Raw genomic sequence first — 23,373 nt, forward strand, 5'->3', positions numbered from 1 at the left:
ATCCACAATACTCTTGAAAATATTTGCTTGAGGATAAAAAGCACCTTCAGGACCACGATGATGATTTTTCTGTTGCACTTTTCATTAACAAGAATCTGCAGGACTAGATCTGGTTTTCTTCAGAGATTCACTCATCTTTAAACAACTAAGTGCAGAGCCTTCTTTACTGTCTACTGGGTTAAGGAGTTATAGTTCAAACAAACCACACAAAATCCATCGAAGAAGGGAGGAGGTCTATGACATGCACGTGTATAAATCTCAAAGCTGATTTATTTTCTGATTACACTTAGCTGCTCTTTATCTGCTTTGCCAGTCCAGCATCCAGTATAAATCTATTCCTTCAAATACCTGCCACAAACAAATTATCCTCTTATTGTGCTGTATCACAGCAGCATTGGAAAATCCATGTTTGTTCAGAGACAGAAAATGAGTGTGAGAACAGGTTAATTTTCTGGACCTTGTTAAGCTGTCTGAAGCACAATTTCTCTTACTCTTTTAAGCATTCTGCAGCCTTGTACAGCAGCAATCCTCCAATCTTAGATCACGGGCTTGCAAGAGTTTAAGAGATGCAGAAACAATTGTAAACAAAATGCAAGGTAATTCTTAAAGCTTAGGATGCTATTCTGGCAAGATCTTACTCTGCTAGAGCTGGAAGAATTTTGCGAGTCCACCTCTTTTTTCAAACAGGTATCTGCAACTATCTGCAACAGATAACAGGTATCTGAGGAGTCTAGACTCCTCAACTTCAACCCAGCAAGTTACATACAAGGCTCCCGTTTAAAAAAATATCACAAGAAGCAGCGGAACTTATGCCCCTAAGTTAAAGTTTCATTTTGAACTGTGTAACCCTTTTGAGTCACTTACACAGAATGATTTAAATGTCTCTGAACATTTACTGTTTTTCAAAAAGAAAAAAAGACAAGTTATAAGGTATTTTCTTACTTGTGATGACTTTTTTCTCCACCGCCACAGAGGAATCCAAGCCTTTAACTGTCCTTAACTGAAAAAAGTATTCTGTCCCAGGGGACAAATTTTTCACTACAGCTCTGCTGTCATAAACAGTTCTGGTAAGTACCTTTTCATTATTCTTCAGAGAATATGAAAGCTATGGAAGAAAAAGAATTTCTTACATCAGCCTATTTCACATTATAAAAGTAATGTTCAGAGAGTCTAACTACCTGTTTATATAAAAATATTTACAGTATTTTCCACATTTTAAAGCCAAGAAAAAAATAAAGAATATAGCTTAAGTTTTATATTATGTTCCACAAGGCTGATCCCCTACTTACTCGAAATTCCTTGGTGAAGGCAGTGATTTTAATCTTTAAAAATAGATGGAGGAAGCAAAGATAAGTCATGGCTTACAGGTTTTATTCTCAGAGGAAGGATAATAAAGTGTACTCTGACTGCTCAGTCACACAGCTGTACTGATGAGCTGTGCAATTAACTACAAGGTAGAAAGAATGAGAATAGACGAGGGGAAGAAAAGCAGCCTAAGGATTAATCAACAGGATAAGAATTATTTTTTTTTTAATTCTAAAATGGAGACACTGCCGAAATCTCTGTACCTTTCTGGCGAAAAAAGAAGAAAAAAAAAGAAAAATTAAACAAAACCAACCAACGAATCAACAAACAACCGTGCACTGTTCAGAGCTGAGATTCTGCAAAGAGTCCTAAGGAACCAGCCACTCAACTCTGCTCACTGGTATACTTTGAAAACTCACTTGTTTAGAGCCACTGCAGAGAAGTGCTGCAGATACCAAGTGATTGAATATTGGGCACCTAATATTCAGAGTTTATTCTAGAGGCTGTGAGGGTTCCTTCTGACCTCCTAGATAACTCTAAGGTGAGAAAAAAAACTTCCTGTGATAGTCCTTTCTGTGGACATAGAAAACTGTTGCTGCAGACTGTTTCATACCTGCACTAGCGAAAGGCAAGACGCACACTGTGTCTGCCCTGTGGAGGAGAGCTCTAGACAAGCATCTCCAGCACACACACAAGGGTTTCTCAGATGTGGCAGTTAGTACTAAGAGATCAAGAAGGTTTGCAACTGCCTTCATCAGTGTGTCCTGTCCTTTCCTCCAACAGAAGAGGGATATTCTACACATGGCAGTGACCTAAAAGCACTTCGGTTCAGCTGCTATTCATTTGGGGAGGAACGATCCAATTCCCCTCTGTATATTTTACCAGCACAGTATCTGTTAATACACGCTAAATCTTGAAGACTGTCATCACCTTATTAGAATTACAGCACTGCAAAATGCTAGAAGCAAAGCTATAGATTAAAGATTTACATCTAGTATAAACAAGTTTGGAAAGTACCTTTTGTATGCTTTTCGCTCTACAAACTACAATATATTGCATAGAAAGTTGGTGAGCTGGGATAATTAATTTTAAATGATTAGTAAAATGATCCCTTTTATGCAGGTGCACCTTACTAAGCAACCAGTCTACTGAAGCCTTTCTCATTAAAGATTTAAAGATAAGCTCATTTATTCAGACAAAGCACTGTCTAATGTGGCTGCTTGCTCTATGAGATGCTGAACAATAATACTGTGCCATAAAGATTAATATTACAGATGACAATTACTTTCCACAGGATGGTAAAAATAACCTGCCCATGTACAAAAGTATATCTGAACTGGTTCAAAACATGAATGAGAGAACTGAATTTAATTTTAAAATTTTTAAAAATACTCCAGGCTACATCAGCAAATTGTGCTGTGATAGGTTAACTGGCTACTCTTACTCATTCGGATCAATACAGCTTTACGCTAAAGAAGAGAGAAAAAATGTCAAGAAACTATACTAAGAATAGTCAGATTTCAAGTTTTAGGTAAGGATATAATAAAAATCATGGGGAAGGGGAAAGAAAAGAATTGGACACTGTAATATTGGGGTATAAACTGTGCAAGACCATTAAAGCAAAGTCTCATGGTACTGCTACATACTAAAGAAGTAGTAGTGCTACATACAGAAGATATATTTAAAGAACAGTTTACTATCACAAAGTTTTATTGACTGCATGACTGTGGTCATACAGTGACTGCAAAATGCAAAGGATAATACAAGACAGACTGCAAAAGACAGGATACAAAAGAGAGACCAGTTGAATGTTGTAGTGAAACATGACCCACAGACGAAGTATTTAGATGTCGCAGTGGGTTGTTTCTGACCAGAGAACTGAAAGAACAGAAATAACTCTAGAATTTGTGCTAAGAGTTGCAAAGGTTATGGTTCAAACTACAAATGCTGAAGAGTCACTCTATAATAGCAACCATGAAATATTAATACTCAGCTTCTTTGTAAGAATAAAAATAAAAAGTCCAGCATAGTGACATGTAATTTGAAAAGTAGAAATATTTTAATATGAACAAGTAAATCAAAAGGAAATTATGAGGAGCACCCAAAAGTATCATGGTATGAAAAACACTGAAATGCAACTATAATACATAATACACTACTCAAGAAGTTTGTAGAGGGAATGTAGAAATAGCAAAAACATTTGAACAGTAAAGACGATTACTTTAAAAAAAGATATCCTTACAAAACTGTAGATCATGTCAAAACAAGAAAAATAAAAACTATAAACTTGTCTAATTTATGCAAACTAACTTAAGAAACACAGGTCAGCAAGCCAAAAGAGACACTGAAGAGCAAATTGAAATGGTATAACAGCTAATGAAAACAATAATTTAAACACACAATAAGCTTATCTGGGTGTTGGGGAGGCCATTAGCTGACCAAAGCACAAAGGCAGCTCTCAGTATAGACAAGCCCATATGAGAAATAATAACAGTATGATTTGTTTCAATGGTCAAGGATGATCCCACACCAGAATCATTATTAATGAACTATGAATTTTGAGTCAAATTGAGATGACTCAAATTGAAATGTCCACAGGAGAGGTTTTTAAGAAAGTCTGACAGCAGTCAGAAGTAAGCAGCATGTTATTGCCTAGGAAAGGAATAGGAAGCAAAGCAGAAAACGCTATTAATCTTTTGATAACTCTATTATGCACCCAATCTCAAGAAAGATACCAAAGGCTTAGAAAAATAATAAAAAAAAAAAAAATAAGAGATGTAGAACAGCTTCCACATAAGAACACTTCACAAAAGACAACTGAAAAATTAAAGCTTATAAAATCATGAAAGATATGGGTATGGTAAATAGGGAAGTATTAGCTCTTTATAATACCGCAAGAACATAAGGAATACCAGGTTTAAAATGAAAAAAGTGTACTCTTTCAAATAGAGCATAAAAAAATTGTGAGGTATAACGGTTTAAACAAATTCAGGAGAAAAAGCTACTGTTTTTTTATGTATGTCCAGTTTCAACCTATCACTCAGGAAATCCCTAAACTACTTAGTGCGCAGGGCCAGGACGGTATGGGAGGTATCAAATGTTTGCAGTCTTGTCTTGTAAATTGCTATATTTAAAAAAAAAAAAAAAGGTTTTATTCTGTAACTTTCTAAACAAAATATTTACATCCTTCTATAAAGAATTATTTTTCTTTATTATGCAGTTTAATTAAATTAATTTGTATTACAAACTTGGAAAGCTAAGAAAAAACGCCTACATTGCAGTTGCATTCAATCCTTGACCTGTAATCTTCTTTTTTATTGCACACTAGCTGAAAAACCAGGTTTTGAAAGCTTTTAAAAGCATAATTTTATAATACTTTAAAAAAATATATGTATTATGAAGTACGTATTTAGCTGATCTTCTCCCATAGCAGTATTTCCCTCCCATACTTATTTGAACTATAGAGACAAATATTTATTGTTGGGTTTGCAGTACACATAGGATGATAATTTCAATGAGAAATTAACAAATAAATAAAAAAAATAGATGTAAAGGATTGCATTGGTTTCTTTCCATTCTTATCTCACCTGAAACATATCAAATCCTCCTCTTGGTAGTTTCCAAGAAAAATAGACTGTATTTTCTTCTTGCCCAAACACCTGTAAATCTGACGGTGGATCAGGATCTGAGGTAAAGCAGTGGATGCAAAATTTAACATCAAAATAATCTATATTCATTTGAAGGAAATTAACATCTACAGAAGACACTGCTGTAATTCATTATTTTATAGTTCAGTGTAGAAAGACTACTTAAGAAGAATATAAAATAAATTAAATTCACCTCTACATATTAGCAATAGAATCAGAAATAAAAGCAATTTTGTAAATTTTTATGGAAAAGTTGTATCATCCTAATACTACTGCTGATTCAATTACTGGAAGAATCCCATTAACTACAGAGGAAATTTATTTGTGTTTTAAAAGCTTTTATTTACTTAGTAACTTTTAAGGATGTTTAGATTGACAAGAAAGACATATATACATTAACCCAGACGTTGTTAAGATGCATTGATTTAATAAGGAATAGCTTTTCTTAGACAACACCTTAAAATGTAACAACCCTAGTTAACTGAAATCATTAAAAGTTATTAATAAACTGGGAACCTACAGGTGCTAATCTTGAGGATAGTGGGGTGACTTCTTTTTAATCCTTTGGTTGTCACAATACTGATTAAGAAATCAGTGCCTGGCAGAAGACTCTCAAATTTGTACATTCTACAAAGATTAAAAAAAAGAGATTGTGTTCTTTAGGATTTTAAAAATGCATGTTTTCTTCATATGTTAATTCTTCATAGTATTATGGATATTATTTACACATGATGCATGTATACTTGTGTATATGTTGTCAGTCAAAAACTATTTTAGTATGATAAAATCTTAAATATGATGCATCACACTATGGTTCACAGCAAGTTCAAGTTCAAGTAGAAAGTCTTAAAAGATTAAATTAAAGATCCAGAATGACGCAGAGGTTCTACTGGTGCTCACTCCAGTGCGGTATTTTGTTTGCTCTTCTTCGCACAAACATATCATGTGAGATTTGTAATTTGCTAAAAAATGCAATTCTTAAAATAATCTTTTTTTCACATAGGTATAGCAATGTGTATCAACTAAAACACCAAATACATATCATATATAAGTAACACTGCAGCCTATTTATTTTAAATATACAGTGAAACATCTATTTTGAGTTCACGTCAGTTATTTTTTAAATGTAATCCTCATACCTTACACCGGAACGTAACATTTTCTCCTCATTGAAGACCTTACTGTTTATTGAAATAACATATCCATCAAACGTATTTTGGGCTGGTGGCCAGGTAACAGTTACTGACTCAGAGTCTCTGCTACAGTTCAGATATTTAACTGCGCTTGGTACTGTGTGACAATAAAAAAAAAGCATTACTTTAAAAATACTTTTTAAATACATTACTTTATGACAGGACTCATGTCATCAGAATGCAATGAAAATTGCACAAAAATAATGTCATGTCCTTGCTTATCTCATGGACACACAAACTAATATCACTGCGGTAATGTGTATAGGGACTTCATTATCCACAAGATGCAGAGCCAAACTGTTTCCTACTCTGTAATGCTACTGAATGAAGTTCTGGCACCACTGTTGTGGAGTTCCTCAAAAATGAACAATTGCTCAAGAAGAGAAATGTCAGTATAACAGGTAAGATACTGGGCTGAGACCAAAGTCCCCACTAGCACAGTATCTTGTATTCAACAGTGGCAAAAAGTGTAGGTCTACAGAAAAGCAAGACTTGCATAGAGTGATAATCCCCTTCCATAATCTCTCAGACTGTGGTTTGCAGCCCAAGTATTTCCTGAGTCATTGGTGATACCTGAATAGACTTATTCATAGCGACATCAAAAAGAAGCAACATACTTGTGTTACAAGTGAAAGCCTGATATAGACAGAGAGGAGAAACATAATTCCAAAAATGAGAGAATCATTTAAAATGAACATATTGGCTGGTGTGAGAAAAAGAAGCAGAAAAATCTGACTTCAAGGGATGTTAATTTAGAAAGGAAAAAAATAACAATGAAAGAACAGTTTTTAAATGTATAATGGAAGGAAGCTACTAGCAGCTAGGAGAAGAACTAGAACTAGAATAAAACAGATTTACTAACCCGAAGTAAACTACACATAGAAAACGCCAAATTTAGTCCTGATGTAATGGGAGACCAATGAGAGAATAACATAAAACTAGTTTAGCTCTGAACACCAAAGTGTGTTCAACCTAGCTGAAGTGAGAAATCAAATGTTAAACAGAAGTCTAAGGAAAAAGATTTTGTTTTCTGTAATGTTGGTAGACAGATATTGTGCAAGTATCAGTTCCTGGAGTGTACACCTGCTTGGATCATTATGAAGTTAACATTGGTAGTTCATTGTAGTTCACGGTAACCATACTCAAATTCCCACTTTTAAAGAACACAAGCAGTCAAAGAATAAGGAAAATAACAATGAAAGAGAATAAGGAGAAAATTATGAAGATGAATGAATTGCTTTTCTCTATTTGAGACAAAAATAAAATTGAAAAAAACAGTAGAAGAAAGCAAGACATATAGATGGAGTAAAATAAATGCTGAATTTGACAACGTTGTGGTCTCACCTGTCTCTATTTCCTTTGTCACAAAAATGCTGTCTCTGAAACCTTCCTTTTCTGTTCGAATTGTAAAGTTGTACAGCTTACCAGGAGTAAGGTTAGAAAATGTTGCTGTTTCTTGCTTGACCTTCTGGACCTAGAAAACCAAATACAGCTTTCACAGAACTGCTTGCAAAATTTACTTATTTTATATAAATGGTACCTCCACTTATTCCAATAGGAGTCATGGCATTTAATTTAGCCTCTCATTACTTAATAGGAGACTTGAAAAAATAACTGCAATGCCTATACACGAGTGGTCTTTTAAAAAACATACCCTGAAAGCACTTGCACAGTTTATACATGTGACTTCGTATTGATGAAAATCTCCATCAGCACGGTCCCAAGCAATCTGTATTGAAGTGTCCGTAATGTTACCTTCTCGTATGTTGAGTGGAGCTGCCAGACCTACAGAAGCACATAAACCACATTATTGTTCAACCCAAGGCTTTGTTCAATCCGACACTTTTTATATCTCCTGTGGAGTCATAAAAGTGAAGACGATCAGTAACAGTTTCAAACAAATAGAGGGCAAAATCCCATCTCAGGAATGCAACCACATGGACATTCCAAAATAGGAAAATGGAGGAAGAACAAATAGATAATACTGCCACTATTCAAAGAAAATAGCTTGCTTGCTTATCTTAAACTCACATGGGGCTGAACATGCACTTCTCCCTGAGGATAGAGCTGGCACTCCTAGGAAGAAAAATCCTCCAGAAAGAAGTTAATCCCTCCAATACCACCACCATAGTGCTCAGGATGTACCTAAATTTTGTCAAACTGCTCAGCAAGACAAATACACTTTATCCCTAATTAGTACAGCCTTGTATGGTACACTTCAGATCCCATTACCGAGGACCTTCCATTCTTCTCTGCATCTCTTTCACCCCTACTACAGCTCTTTCTGGCTGGAATGTACCAAAAATTATACTTTTTCTAAGAAAAACTGTATACATGCAAGGGGCCAGTTTGGTTTTTTTAATTCCAAGTTTTTGGGGACCTAGAAGAGACAGACCAAAACTAAGTTTTCTAAGGCAGTTTCACGCTGAATTTAGGAAATACTTTCATAAGATTCATCAAACCCCAAGTTTTTATTAAAACTATTTTTTAAGACAAATCAGATTTCAATGTTTTCACTATTTAGGGAAGAATTTTTCTGTCTTGCAGTCATTCTCTTCTGTCTTCCTTGCTTCTTTTTATCCTTTCTTAATTTTTCCTTTTATAATGTTCCTACTCTGAGAGAAATAAAGTAGAATTTCAAAGGAAAATGCTAAAACAGGAAAAGAAAAACTTCTAGAATTATAATTACCATTAAAAATAGGAAAGTCAAAACATAGAATTTCAGCAGGTATTTTAAAACAGTTCTTAAGTTCTGACTAAAAATCCTTTTTAAAGGCCTTGCTAGAAGGAGTCCCCTTCCAATAATACTTTTTAAAATGTCATTGTTATTGAATTTATTATCTTGAAAAATGGGAATCTCAATGCTTTCATTATTTACTTAAAGATGAACTGGGAGGAAGAAACTTACTAATTTCAAGACATAGAAATAATTCCATTGATACTAATCTTCTTGACTAAACCAAATGATAAAAATGTGGGATTTTTTCCCACAAGGACAACAATTTAATACAGCCTAAATTCCTGAAATACTTGCTAGACATTTTTATAGACCTGATAAAAAAAAGCAGTTTAGAAAGTTTAGAAATGATACGGGATAGTTATAGTCTTGTTTAAAAACCAGCTAGTGTTAGTATAATTCTTAATTGCTTTCACAGCTATATCAAGGTGGTTTTTAAATAGCCTGTGTTTTCTACTGCACTGAAATCAAAATAAAGTTAAAAGAATTTATAAATCAAAATTCAATTTGGTGCAATTTTATAGGAATAAACTTAAAATACTCACATGTTTTTACACCAGATACACAATAAAAAGAGCTCAACATTTTTCCACTTTTTGTGGAGACACAAAAATCATATTCTGTTCCTGCAGTAAGGTTCTCAATTCTTATTTTACCGTCGCTTTTTAAAATGAATGTCACATTAGGTCCTCCTTTACTTGCAACATATATACCATCAAAAACTCCAATATCAGGCATGCGAACAAATAATACCACAGCGTTGCTATATAGCACATAAGGAACTACAATTTGAACAGGCTTGGGTTCTAAGAGAAGAAGGAAAAAAAAAAAAAGCCAGATGTTAAATCAGTTGAAAATAAATTCAGTGAAAACCACACAATAAATCTGAAGCAACTGCCCTGAGAAATATGCTTGCCCCGTGCAAACAAATATCTACCATAATAAACCACGTCGCTCAGAAACAGTAAACAACCTAATCTTTTTAGGTGTTTAGTACTGGAATCCTAAAAGCATTTGACAAATGATTTAGGAATCAAAGCAAGTTAGTCTTCCGAAGGTACCAGTGAATTACTTTTTCAACCACAACTGTACCAAGAGGGTAAGTCAGGAGAGCTGAAAAAATATATAGAAAGGTACAGGTAGACAGGGAGATGAACATGAAGAATGAGATACATTTGATGGATGCAATATTGATGTGTTTCGTTTTCTTCCCTTACAGCTGGCTCTGACAGCTGTGAAAAATCACATCTAGAATTTTCTGTCATCTCTGTCTTGAATGAGGTATTAAATCTAATTCTATATAAAAAATTCTGGAAAGACTAAGCCTGATAACCTCCAAAATACTGAAATCATTTAGAAAAAATGACAACGCAGCATTTCATATATCTATAACCTGACAGCGGCAGCCTTCGTATACCGCATGCGTAAGTGGATCCTGCCCATTCCTTTCACATATGGAAAAAATGTATACTGTGCCAAAAGCATTTCAATATCTTGATAAATTATGACTAACAGGAAAGACCCTTTGATAAACAATGTAAAGTTTCTACCTTTCAGCTACTACTACTTCTAACTTTGAAGTTCTAACTTCCTAACTTCTAACTCCCAGCACTCTCTCACAAATAGCAGGCTAATTTGTCTCTCATGGTTCACAGAACACCTAATGCATCTGCAAAAATTAACGGTCTGTTTCAACCATTCCAATATTTTGTTATTTCAGTGCAAATCAGTGATTCACTAAATTTCTTCTGTCAGTGGGAAGAGTATTCCCCGCTATAGTCCTCATCACAGCCAAACAATGTTCACTACTATCAATGTGTTTCCCAAAGCTGCACCTCCTTGAAAGTTATCAGCACCTGCTTTCCTGTTAACAGCTAGCATTGGATCGGTACATTTCACATTCTAATTTTGATCCTTGGCAAATTGGCTTGCTCTACCAAATCAGTTAGATGATAGTAATGATAACGAGACTGATGTGTGTATTATAGTCTGTAATTTCCACTGTTAAAAGATATCTTACTTAAAGTGCATTGAATAGTCTTCAGCTCACTCATAGTTCCATTACTGACACTTGCCACAGCTATTTCATAAGCCATTCCAGGAATTAGGAGATCAATCTTAAATTCTTCTGTATTGTTTACTAAAAACTTCATAGTGTCATCTATGGCTGCATTAGGTTTCACTTGAATGTAGGATTCATGACCCTCCTGTGGCAGCTTCCAGTGAAGAATTACACTCTCTTCTTGTACATCCTCTGGGCGAATATAAACAGTTGTAGGTGGACTGACAGCTTGATCAAAGAAAAAGATGTCAGTATGAAACTATAGATCAAACTTACTGTCAGTTTACAGTCACTTACTAATGATGCCTTTTGGTTTATTTTTTCTTCTAAAAATTTCATTATTTTAAAACTACTAATTCACTTAATTATTTCTTAAAATAATTTGTAGACAGCCACCTGTTACAGGCAGATTCTGCTTTCTGTTTTCTCATAACAAAACGGGACTCATTTTACAAGCATACTCTGTTCCACTGGATATATACAGAGCAACAAAGATGACACAATCAGAGTCACAGTGCCTATGATTAGAAAACTAAATTAATCTGTCTTCACCTACATAATTTGAGAAGTCATGGTAATATTTCTACTTTGTTAAAATTAAATATACAAGTCATAAATATTTATCAAATAGGATGTCACTTCTTTAGAATAATGTGCTTTACGTAAGTGAATAAATAAATAAGGGGATAGATACGTTCACTCTTTTAGAAGGTTCTGAAGGTTAGAATCCGTAAACAGAGAATATAGAAAAGAATTCCCCTGACTTTCCCACAATACATCCCAACAAACTGCAATCTGTACATGGCCTTAAAAATACTTTTGTGCCTTGTATTTTCAATGTAAACTCTTTCTAGTGCAATAAAACCTCCAGAAAATGGATACATCACCTGTTGTGATTAATATAGGCTTCTCATGGCAGCTTAGAGTTCCTTTTTCTGCTACATTCTGTAAATATACCTGATACCGATGATAAGGTTTTACATTTCCTATTACTATTGAAGCCTTGCTTTTTTCAACTGGCAGCTGTTCCCAAATGTTGGTTTCAGTATCCAAAATGTTGACCAGGTAGTAATGAAAAGAAGCACTGGATGAATGTTGTGGAGGTTCCCACTTTAAACATATTTCTGCAGATGAAACATATGTAGCCTCTAACTTCTGGGAGTGCAAGGGTCCTATTGAATGAGATTAGGAATAGAAATAGGATAATAGCTTCTGTTGTCTCTTACCAATAACTAACCTTTGTTTCAAATACAGCCTAAAAAGCTAACAGTACACACTTACTTACATAAATGCTAAATAGTAACAAAGCAAATCAAACAAAGCAATTTTGTCTGTATAATATTGATACGCATGGGAATATTCTCACTATGTAATTAAGGTTTCCTGAATCACCCAGCTCTTTACGTAGAATTCAGTCTCCTCACTCAGGTCCTCTCTCTTGTACTTCAGTCAGATCAGAAACACCATCTAAGCAAATGGTATGAATTGCCCATGTTGGTTAAAACCTGCTACTAATGAATTAAATGGCAAAATCTACTGAATTTCAGAAAGTGTAAATGTTCAATTTTTACCAATCATTTTTAAACAGTTCTTCATTATGTCTCCAACATCTCGTCCAACAACTCAGTCACCAGTCTAAAAATAAGTATTGGTCCTATTTTTCCTTGCCTGGACAATCATGTTTCTGTAGATAGCAATGTTGCAGCTGAAAAGCTGATTTTGGAGGTGAAATATGTATTTGCTTCTCATAGAAGAAAGCAGGGATATCTTTCCTCCATTATAGAGGTAACCTGCATTACAAGGTCTTATGTACAGAAAACAAACCATCAGATTAGGCAGCAGAGAGGCTAGTAGGCACAGGAGATGAGAGGACCCTCAAGTACACTAAAGGAGCCCAGACTAAGTAGTGAATTCTACAAAATGCACTTGCTGGAGAAAAGGAACAGTTCTTCCCTCTAAAGAAAAATCTGGATTTTATTCTGACTTGAAGAAAATGGACCTCTGTCTCACCTTTGCACTGCCTTGACAGAATTGGTAAACATGTTAGGGCAGTATGTTTTCTTTAACTTTTGCAAATCTGTATATTTTCCCAGTACCAGAGAAAGGGAAACCTGAAGAAAATACACACATAAAATTGTGTCTGTGAAGTAATTTTTCCTTGAGGACATGTCCATTTCATCACCTTTAGATGCAAAGATATTTTTCACCTCTACCAACTGGCAGGTTTCATTTGATTTCATTCATCTATATTTTACTAGAATACAAGTTAACTGGTTCAGGATTTTTTCTTATGCCATACTGCATCTTGCAGTGGGTCAAAACACAATGTTTTTTCAAACCATGAAGATTTTCTTAATCTTTACAGCAGATATATAGGGCTACCTCTATCTATTCCAACAAAAACTTTTACTTCAGATGGGAATACATGCTTCTGCATTTCATCAGCATGGCCAAAAAATACCTTACTGCTACTCTGATATCCAACTTTCCCTTTGGACATCAGTAGGAATTCTGTGACTAAAATTATGTTAAGAATAAGCTTTTAAAATATACTTCACAGAAACAGAATTTGTAGCTAGCTTTCTGCTTGGGGCCACTGAAAACTCCAGAGTTTTTCTTCATCAGTCTCAATCCACTATACCAACTGGTCAATCCTGGATTCAGAATTCATGTTCAGAATTATTTATATTTTCAGACAAAATATCACCAAAAGGAATAGTATAATTAAAGGAAAAGTATAAAAAGTGTATGATTATCTGGTTATTACTGCTATTTATTTTCATAACTTACTTGTTTCTACCTTCAGAATTGGACTTAAGGTAGTCTGTGCCCCTTCTGGGTTCCTTGCAGCTAATAAAAAACTATAGCAAAGGCCAGGAGACAACTGCACGATTTTTGTTTGAGTTGTATTCACAGGCAAGCTCAGAATGTATGGTTTCCACTGATCAAAATAGTACTTAATTATAAGCGCAAAGCCTGACTTAAGCCATATGTCCATATCACTCCACATAAATATAGCTTCAGTTGTCTGGACATCACGCACACTAAACGTGAAGTTTTCTGGTACCAGAGGTACTGAAAAAGAACACCGAAAATGAAAAAAATCATTGAAAATCATGAAAAACTTTTTATATGTGTGTCTTCAAAGATAAACATAATCAGGGGAAGGCTTTTAAAAATAAATGCAAAAGACAGGAAGAAATATAGTTACATTCGTATTCACAAATATATGGTAGCTGTATATAGCAGAAAAATCCAGTGAAGAAATAGCCTGGACCAGTGGGATCTCTCTGAAGGGCATAGCAGTCCGTTTCATTTTCTGGTATCATTGACAAAGTTGAGATAGCAGCGTTTAGAATATAAGGAGATCCATCTGTCCACAGGAGCTGACCTTCTTCCTACATTGAAAAAAAAATCAAACAAAAACTCCATATATTTTTATGTCATATTGATGAATTATTAAGGCTTTTGTCATTGCAAGCATATCTCCTAAACATCCAAAATTTACATACTTCATTTATACAAATTAATTATATAGGTAAGTTTTGAATGAAGTAAATGTTTCAGTGTAAAACTCAATCCTTTCTATTACAATAGATTACAAGATAATAATATAAGATAATAAGGCTAATGTAAAGTGTTTGATCATTACAAACAATAATGGATAGCAGATACAGATCAAAATAGGGTTAAAGAAGGAGAAACTGTGAGAATACAAATGCTACAGAACTAATCCTGCTCACAGTGTCACTAATTTTTATCAGTGTCACAGTGCCTGGCAGTTTTCCTAAGGCTGATGAAATCTTCTGAGTAGGTTATAGTCTCAACTTTCATTTAATTTCATAGAATATTTCAAGTCCCATAGGTAGTGGGAGAAAAAAACCTTGAAATTAGAAATTTAACTCCCCAGTGGTTCAAATATGAAAGAGAAAGCAAAAATAATCGAGCCTGTATTTTTTATCTCAGATTTTAAACAAGTCCTGCAATTCCTATTGTGTGTTCCATAATCTTTGAACTCCTGGGCTAAGTAAAATCTGATGTAAATACAATTTGGAGTTCTCATAAGATTAGAGCAAATGACAACAATGACATTTAGAAGGTCTGTAGCATGTTCATGCAGGACTTGAACACACTAATTAAATACAAATATTTAGAAAAGAAGTGCTTGAAAAACAAGCATTTTATTATTATTCTATGCTGTTCTTAAAACAAGGTACTCATCTAGTTCATTTAAGTGACTAGACTCCCACAAACAGAAAAACGCATGTAATGATTAAACAGTTGACTAACAGACAAATTCCAAACTGGCAATGAACTCTTTCCTGTGTAATCAGAGTTTAAAAAGAAAAAAAAAAAATCCACTTTCCTATCACTTTTTCCAACCTGCAAAAATATCATGGTCTCGCGGGACGTCTATTTCTGGCAGCCTCTTACAAATACTACCTTACTTCTAAAATACCAAGTTGGTTAAGATTAATATCACTATAGTGTAAAAATTACAGAATTCTAAAATCTCATGCCTAAAACAATATTACATGTAAAATGCATATATTACTGGTGCTTTACTACCAGGAAGGTTAGAGCGCTTCTCTAACCACAAACCTGCACAGGTCTGGGTTTCCTCAGTTTGCATGTTATCCCACTCTGACTTGTTTATGTAGCCCCATTAAGTTATTTAACAGAGTCTGCAAAAAGAAATTTTCTGTCTGTAACTTCACCTACCACCTGCCCTTACAAATAAAGTTTGTTTTTACTGTTTTTCAACGCATTTATTTTAAAATTAATTTGACCAAAACAATATTAGATTTCAGAGTGTAGATTTTCCAAACTGAAAAACAGTGGCTTCCTCCCAGCCTTCTGATACTCACCACAAAAGAAGTTTTCACTAAGCCTAATCACAGGAAGACTGGATCCCCCCACATTCCTGGCAGAGTGCCTCCATCTTTCTGAGAGCTTTCCCAGTACTTTTATGTATCTCTGTAGCTGTTCCCAAATCATGCACCACACCGCAGTGAGTCATTTCATAAAAAGAGTTGGCGTTAAGAACATTCATATCCCAAATATGAGTAACAGGAAACTTTTAAGAAGAAATATCTCGGTCCACTCCCTTCTTCCACTGGCTATCCAGCATCCATCCATACTGGACAGACCTTGCTAAGCTCAACACTCAACATTTCAGAAACAAAACTGAGAAAGCCAACCCCAGACTTTGCTATCCATAGTAACACACGTAGAGACTGAGGTTCAAAATCTGGTAATGCAGCACCACCTACAGGCAAAACAATATCCCTGTGAAGTACTCACAAAAAAAAAACAAAGAAAAATTAAGCAGGTTATATATAAACTATGTCTTTTTTTTCCCCAACTACAGACTGCTAAATATTTTCAGTATTTCTAAGTAGGAAGAAATAATGATTCCTCTTATAACTGCTAAAAACATAAAAACAACCAATTTACTGCGCAGTGTTTTTGATTCCAAAGAATTGGCCTCTATATTTCAAAATTCTCCTGCTTCTATATATGTAATAGCACAGAAGATAGAACAAACTGACCTTTAGGTCATTAAGACCCGTCCATAACATGATTAGTTGACTAATTGTCTGGAGATAAGACGAAATAAAACTACGTTCTTCTTCACTCTCTATGTCAAGAAGATGCGCCCCTGGTGAAGATGTTTCACAGATTTGTTGTGCCACCTTCCATGGCCTGCTCTCCTTACCCATTTGATAGCAGCTGCTTTGGAATGCCACCCACCCTTGGGAACAGGTGCCTAGAGGTGAACAAGGACAGGATTTTAAAGATGTTCTCGATCATTCACGGCAGTGGTACAGCTCAAGATTTTTTATAATTACACAGACATTTTGATAAAGATAGCATTAAATTAATTCACAATAGCAAACACCCAAAAATTCAATAATTATGAATCAACTCTCCTTCAAAATCCTGAGGGTCTTGAAAAATCTGATTGACTGAATTAGAAGTGTATCAACTACAACCCACTGAAGGAAAAAAAAAAAGAGATCCATTAATTTTTATCCTACTTTAGGAAAAAAATTGTTCTTTAAGCTTAGTTTCTGATGGTTCACTTTTTAAATTTTAAATTTGAAGTTAACAAATTGTTCCTTTTTAATAGTTTCAAGTTTAGGAAAATAATTATTCCATTGCGTTTGAACCTATATCTTTTCTTTTATGTTCTTAATTTTAAAGATTTTAAGTTGCGTTAGCAGAGTAGCACATTTAAAGAAATGAAGCTACACAAGAAGACATAACATTCTCAGAATCTGGCCTCCATCAAAGCACTTCTAACAAAACAGTGCAGTTAAGTTAGCCACTCAGCAGTGCAAAACTATCACTTTGAACACTGACAAGAAGTGTTCCAAATCCCTGTCAAAATCATGATTTTCCCTGCCCTTTCATTGAAATCATATAGCAAATTTTATCTCTATACTCAAGAAAATACAATGCTAAACCTCAAGATTCACTTGACTCTATTTTAGACTGCAAAAAATGTAGTTAGCTTAAAATACTTGCACATACAAATTTGAATTCCTGCTCCTAAAACTATGCAGAAGTATTAATTATAAATAACCTTTCTATGTCATTAACATCCAATTTATTCCAGCTTTCTAGAAAAGAAATAATCCACATCTATTAAAAATGGTAAAATGGAATACAGCCTTTCTACAATTTACTCTTAACTCTTCTAGAAAATACACAGTGCTTCCTTGCATTCACTGTGACTACAACAAACTCTAATATATACCTGTTTCAGCTTGAACATCCACGGACTGGGACACATTCATAAATTCCAGATGTAATTGTTCAAATATAAATGTAAATGTATATAAAGTGGCAGGTGTCAAATTATTCCATACAAAGAATCCACTGGGGTTTTTTATAATCTGAGAAGTATCATTCAGTGAAACTGAAACTGAAAATTCTTTGGTCATTGTACTCCAATTAAAAGAAACTGTAGTAGCTGTCACAAATGTTTTGATGTCATTTTCTGAAATTCCACCTGGTAGACCAAGAAAAAATAAATACTGTCTTTACCAAAAGGGAATAATTAGGGCAAAGTTTTATTGCATCAATATTTTTTTTTCTTTTAAGAAGTGATGAGGGATACACACAGTAGGGTAAGAAAAGTAGTGTCAAAACAGAAAATGTCTTACTGAGAAATTAAGAACTTCATGCTGTTTTTTATTGTCATGGTATGTAAACTTATGTCTGTGAAGCAACCAGAAATAAAAGTGCACAGTTTAAGGAGTGTTTAACTGTAGAAGTACGTACTTTGCTAGAATATCAGTTAAGTAAAAGGTGTCCAGTGCGGTAGCACCTTAGTAGCATAACCATGAATTATTTTCTGTAGTTTGCTGAACATACTTTCAGCGGAGTCAACGGCTGCTGCACTGTTTTCAACTTACTATGTGTTTTTCCCAGTTGTTTGTGTTCAGATCCCAGACTGTATTCCAAAGCTAGTATGAGCTTGTAACGTGTACAAAGGTAATGCTATAAACTATTTTAAAGCAACTAACAAAATTAAGATTAGAAACCTCTTTCATTCTAGTAATTGGTGGGACTTGTGATCCTGCACAGATTTACAGCTATAAATTATGTTTTCATAAATTCAGTCGCTAGACTCACAAATTCTTTTACTAAAAGTCTGCCCCATTTAGCCACAACAGTAAGATCTTCAAGCAAGTCATTAACAATTTTTAAAGAGGGACTGTCATAAAGCGGAGACAACAATGTTTAATAGTTAACCAATATATTTAATTTACGTAAGACAAACAATCACAACCCTACATTGTATGACATTGACAGGCTTTAAGTAACTTTCTCAATGGTCCTCTTTTGTAAATCTCTTCTCCTAGAACTGCTATAGTAGAGCAAAGCCTGTAACATTTAAAAATCTCACAAACTTTTACATCAGTCCCATACTGCAGAATTGTTACACTAACAAAACAAGTTATATAAAACTTCTGCTCTTCATGACTGAAAACATACAAATACCTGACTAAGCTCAGGATTTCAACACCTACTTCTTTAATCTTCAGTATTAGACTAACTATAATACCGAAATATTTTTGTGCTACTCTACTTACGTGTCTTAAATGATTTTACACTTAAGATTCGGCCATTTTTTAGGGATTCTATTGTAATATCATACTTCTTATTTTCCTCAAGCAGAATTGTAGTACTGACAGGTTTCTGTTCAACTTTAGAAACGTTTCTTACATTCTGCAAGTTAAAAGAATTTCTGGATATAGTGACAGTAATAAAAATACAATTAATAAATGATCTTATGAAGTTTTTTAAAGGGTAGTTTATATTGCAGCACATCAAAATTAAGGCTGCAGATAAACTGCAAAATAACCAATGCATTTAAAACAAAACCTTTTAGAAATCAAACTATTAACGAACATTTTCATACTAAAATCCCCATATTTTCTTTAAATTCGAGAACAACCTGTGCTCAAAATAAGAACAACGCAGAGATCTCAGGGTAGTGTCTGTGCCTCTCCTGCAGAAGTTAGACTCCTCCTTCTAACCACAGTACCTTGAAGAACTTGCATATTCTTAACTTTGAACATATGCCTATTTATCCTTATTCAATCAGGATACTCAAGGGGCCTTAATTAAGTCCCACCGGCTTCAACAGGACTATTACAGAGTGCACATAAATGACATGAATAACAGAATTCAGTAGAATTTTTCTGAACGTTCTCTTTATTTGCTATTTTACATTATTTTTTTTTAAACAAACACACAACGCTATTAACTACTGGTATCTACAGCTTAAATGCATTTGGAACTACTTATGGCTTAGGTAGATTGACGAAATTTACTTTTTGACTGAGAGCATCTGTGCACTGGTGTGTTACAGTATAATAGTCTGGATCCTCTCCTCTGCGCAATTCAGTCCACTCCATCAAAACTGCTCTAGCAGGCTTTTTCACTTGGTCACAGTCTAGACTCTCTGAACCCTGTAACAGAAACATACATGAATCCAACTTAGTAGAAAATGCAGAAAATGTACCTCTAACTAAATAAATTCTGTCAGTTTTAACTACTTTTGCCTAGAACTTCTCAGCTAGCAGCAGTTTTTATACGGACCAGTATCACTAGCCTTACTAGTATGAAACACAGGGGCTTCATAATTTTTCACAAGTTCTGCAGGTTCAGGTTCTATTTCTCTTTCTCTCTCCAGAGGTGGCCAAACCACATCAGTTGACCCAAATATGCCTTTCTAGGAAAAGAGAAATCTGTTGTCATTTTAGAAATGAGATCAGGGATTTCACTTGCAATGTACATATTGCAATCACAGTTATCATTCAGTCAGGAGCTGGAGATCTCAGTCCTGTTCTCACATGGCACCACTTTCACAGCTTCTGAATATCTCAGAATAAGAAACAGCAACCCTCAAGAAGTAAATAATTCATTAAATGCCTCCCTACCAATCCTATTTAGACATGGCAGTACAAAATTCGTTCAGCATTCCACCTTCTTACAGAGGTCAACTCATTCTAGACACAAGTCTTCTGTATTTTTGACACTACCTTTTTTATAACTGTACCTGCCTTTGAAGGGCTTTGGCTTAGCTCTTTAGAGAAGCAGGTTCCTTCTGTGTTTGAATTTCATTTGGAACCAGAAACTTATGGGTTGCTTCTATCTAACAGAATATAGACCTGAATCACATCTCTAAAATTCAGATAAACTGGGGCATGTGATGCCTATTCCTATCACATAACATTTACTAAAAGATTGCAGTTCTGTCTTTTAAGTTGCATTTTTATTTTCTATATGGATTGGGATGACAAACAAATGCCATCACTTAGCAATGAACGCAAAACACAGTTCAAAAAAACAAAACAAAAATCAAATAGGAACCCTAGTACACTAAAATCAAGATTAGGATTTTTATTATTATATTACTTTGTGCTGTCCTGTAAAGCAACCTACCACACACACAAAACGTAAAAAGCAAAAGCACTCTGTTCTTTTCTATTTTTTAACACAACATACTTTGGAACTCAGTCTGGTTTAAGGTAACTTCCTTTAACTAAGGACTAACTAACATAACTAGACTAGTATTGATGGCATACACAAAAGTGTTTAAGGAACACTTCTCCAGGAAAAGTAGCAGGCTTTTATTTGATGGATGTATAGCTGGCTTGTGTTCCTTGAAAGCAATCTAGTCCAGACAACCCAAAGGGCAGCAAAATACGCTTTTAAAGATAATGAAAAAATTTTTATTTGCCAATAATAGAATTAACCATTTTTAATAATTTTCCACCATCAGCAATATTGTCTGCTATTTTACTGTACATAGATACATATTCCTAGACCTAAACCCAAGAATTAAGTGTACACAGAACCATACTTATATCTGATGAGAGAGACTTAGAATGTCCCTTTTTGTTGCCAGCACTTTGTCGGTACTTTTTAGGCTCTTGCCCAAAGACTGCGGCAATAAAAAAAAATTAAATTGACCACAAAGAGCTAAGGTTCAAATCTATTTTCAGGCTAGTTACACACCAGCTAGGAGACCTAGACAACAAACACTTATTGACTTCTGCTATCGACTGCTTCTCAACGTATGACTCAAGTAGTCTTCTCAGTGTGAAAAAGAGGCACTTTAGGGGAAATACAACATAGGTCAATAAAATCTTAAGTAGCCAGAAGTCAGCAGAGATTGATTTTTCATTTTCTCTTCAAGTACAAGACTGTGAAGGATGAAACATAGCTGGTATGCTCCAGATTCAAAGCAAACAAAAAGAGGCAGTTCTTCACAAAATAAATCGTTTATCTGACAAAGCTTAAAACAAGTACTAAAAGTTTTGATGGGCTTCGAGGGAGGCTGGACTAGTTCATAGAAGAGAACTACACTGAAGCTCACAAAATGCACTGCAACTACATCCGTCTCAAGTAGCCCTTAAGCTGCAAATGGTGGGAAACCAACCCAGTATAGGTAATTCTCATATGATGCTGTTCTTACAGTCCTCCCCAAGGATCTGCTTTTCTCCACCGCTGGAGGCATGACACTGAACTTGCTAAAGTCTTTATTTCACCCCCTACCACAATCCTTAAGAGCCAGGCACTCTCAACTACTCTGAAACTGTCAGGAAACTTCCCTCACTAAGGTGGATCACAGACTGATGCACGATGGCTTCAATAAAAATCACTCGTTCTCAAGCTCAACGCTGGCCAGCACAACCAGACGCTATCTCGACACCCTCGAGGAATATACTGGGAGGCTGGGTACCACAGCAGCATTTCACCACCCTAAATACATGGCTCTCTTCTCTGAAGGAATGGAGTGGTATTTGTACAAATAATTGACAGAGCTTTTAAATCACCTTTGCTGCAAAGCATGTTAAGCTATATGTAAAATAAAGACTACACATACAAAAACTAAATACAGAGAAATATGGACAAGACTATTGCAAAGCGTACTAGAAAATTAAGCACAAAGATACACATGGTTCTTATGTGTGTGGTTCTTTTAATAACACTCAAATTAAACACAAGGGGCTAAGGCACAAATGGCAGTTTTGGATCAGAAAGCGAAATACTTCTTGCAGAAGCACACTTCGTAAAGGCACAGCCAGAGTATACCATTGGGTACCAAAATAATCTTGAATTTCCAGCATCACAGTGCACGTCCCTGCAGTGTCCAAAAGATGACAATTTACACAGCAATATGAGCTACTTTAGGACTTAAAGACACTGGGATCTCTTACTTCTGGGGAACGGCATTAAACCAGAAGCAGCAGGTAATAAAGCAGATTACGGATCTCAAGAGAGCTTCCAACAATTTGAACAGAAGGAAGACTGAGAATGCTCAGTAGCAATAAATGAGAGCTCCCTGTGACTGCTACAATGACAGAAAAGCAGTTCAAATCACAAACCATCAATTTTTAGCATTCAATTAGCGTATCTATCCACCTTCAAAAAGGGAATATTTTTCTTACCTTAAATAAATATTTTAATAAAATCAGGAGAAGAATTGCTTGATCCATGGGAAAAGAAACGTTATAGTCCCAGTGTCTCTTATGTGTTTCAATCACCACAGCTTCAAAATAAAATTGTGTTAAAAAGGTCTGAGGCATAAGAAGAGAAAAACTAATGCTCGTATTTATACCTCATATAGATAGAGCAGCAGCCAATCGTGCACCTCAGATTTGTGTCTTTACCCTGGCCCTGCCTCTTCCCAGGCCTCAAATAAAGTTTCCCGAGATCAGCAGAAGGCCGTCCTTTAACTTCACTGAACTGTGGATGTGCCTGTTACTCATTAGTCATTTAAAAACCCCTTCAGTGTAAAAACTGTCAGGGCTTTGTAAGCTTTACTAGTGATTGCATCAAAATTCATTGAAATCAGTGCAACCCCTTGCACTTTCCCTAGGGGACTCCGGTCGTTTTCCTCAG

At 35.0% G+C, this 23,373-nt stretch overlaps 1 protein-coding gene across 2 annotated transcripts in view; it reads right to left on the reverse strand.

The window, feature by feature from the left end:
* PTPRQ (protein tyrosine phosphatase receptor type Q) overlaps positions 1-23,043 on the reverse strand; it is a 139,494-nt gene extending 116,451 nt beyond the window's left edge. For both annotated transcript variants that reach the window (XM_054224774.1, XM_054224768.1), the window contains exons 1-16: positions 22,920-23,043; positions 19,794-19,931; positions 19,050-19,185; positions 17,708-17,962; positions 16,497-16,714; positions 14,156-14,342; positions 13,735-14,019; positions 11,832-12,116; positions 10,903-11,172; positions 9,428-9,688; positions 7,800-7,930; positions 7,490-7,619; positions 6,092-6,242; positions 5,473-5,579; positions 4,893-4,990; positions 943-1,105 (exon numbers count right to left, since the gene is read on the reverse strand). In XM_054224774.1, the coding sequence (XP_054080749.1) occupies positions 943-1,105; positions 4,893-4,990; positions 5,473-5,579; positions 6,092-6,242; positions 7,490-7,619; positions 7,800-7,930; positions 9,428-9,688; positions 10,903-11,172; positions 11,832-12,116; positions 13,735-14,019; positions 14,156-14,342; positions 16,497-16,714; positions 17,708-17,962; positions 19,050-19,185; positions 19,794-19,931; positions 22,920-22,967 (2,863 nt within the window). In that variant the 5' untranslated portion in view covers positions 22,968-23,043. The remainder of the gene's footprint in view (positions 1-942; positions 1,106-4,892; positions 4,991-5,472; positions 5,580-6,091; positions 6,243-7,489; positions 7,620-7,799; positions 7,931-9,427; positions 9,689-10,902; positions 11,173-11,831; positions 12,117-13,734; positions 14,020-14,155; positions 14,343-16,496; positions 16,715-17,707; positions 17,963-19,049; positions 19,186-19,793; positions 19,932-22,919) is intronic.
* Between the last annotated feature and the right edge of the window lie 330 nt (positions 23,044-23,373).

The sequence above is a fragment of the Rissa tridactyla genome, chromosome 1, assembly GCF_028500815.1.
Source record: "Rissa tridactyla isolate bRisTri1 chromosome 1, bRisTri1.patW.cur.20221130, whole genome shotgun sequence".
NCBI lineage: Eukaryota > Metazoa > Chordata > Aves > Charadriiformes > Laridae > Rissa > Rissa tridactyla.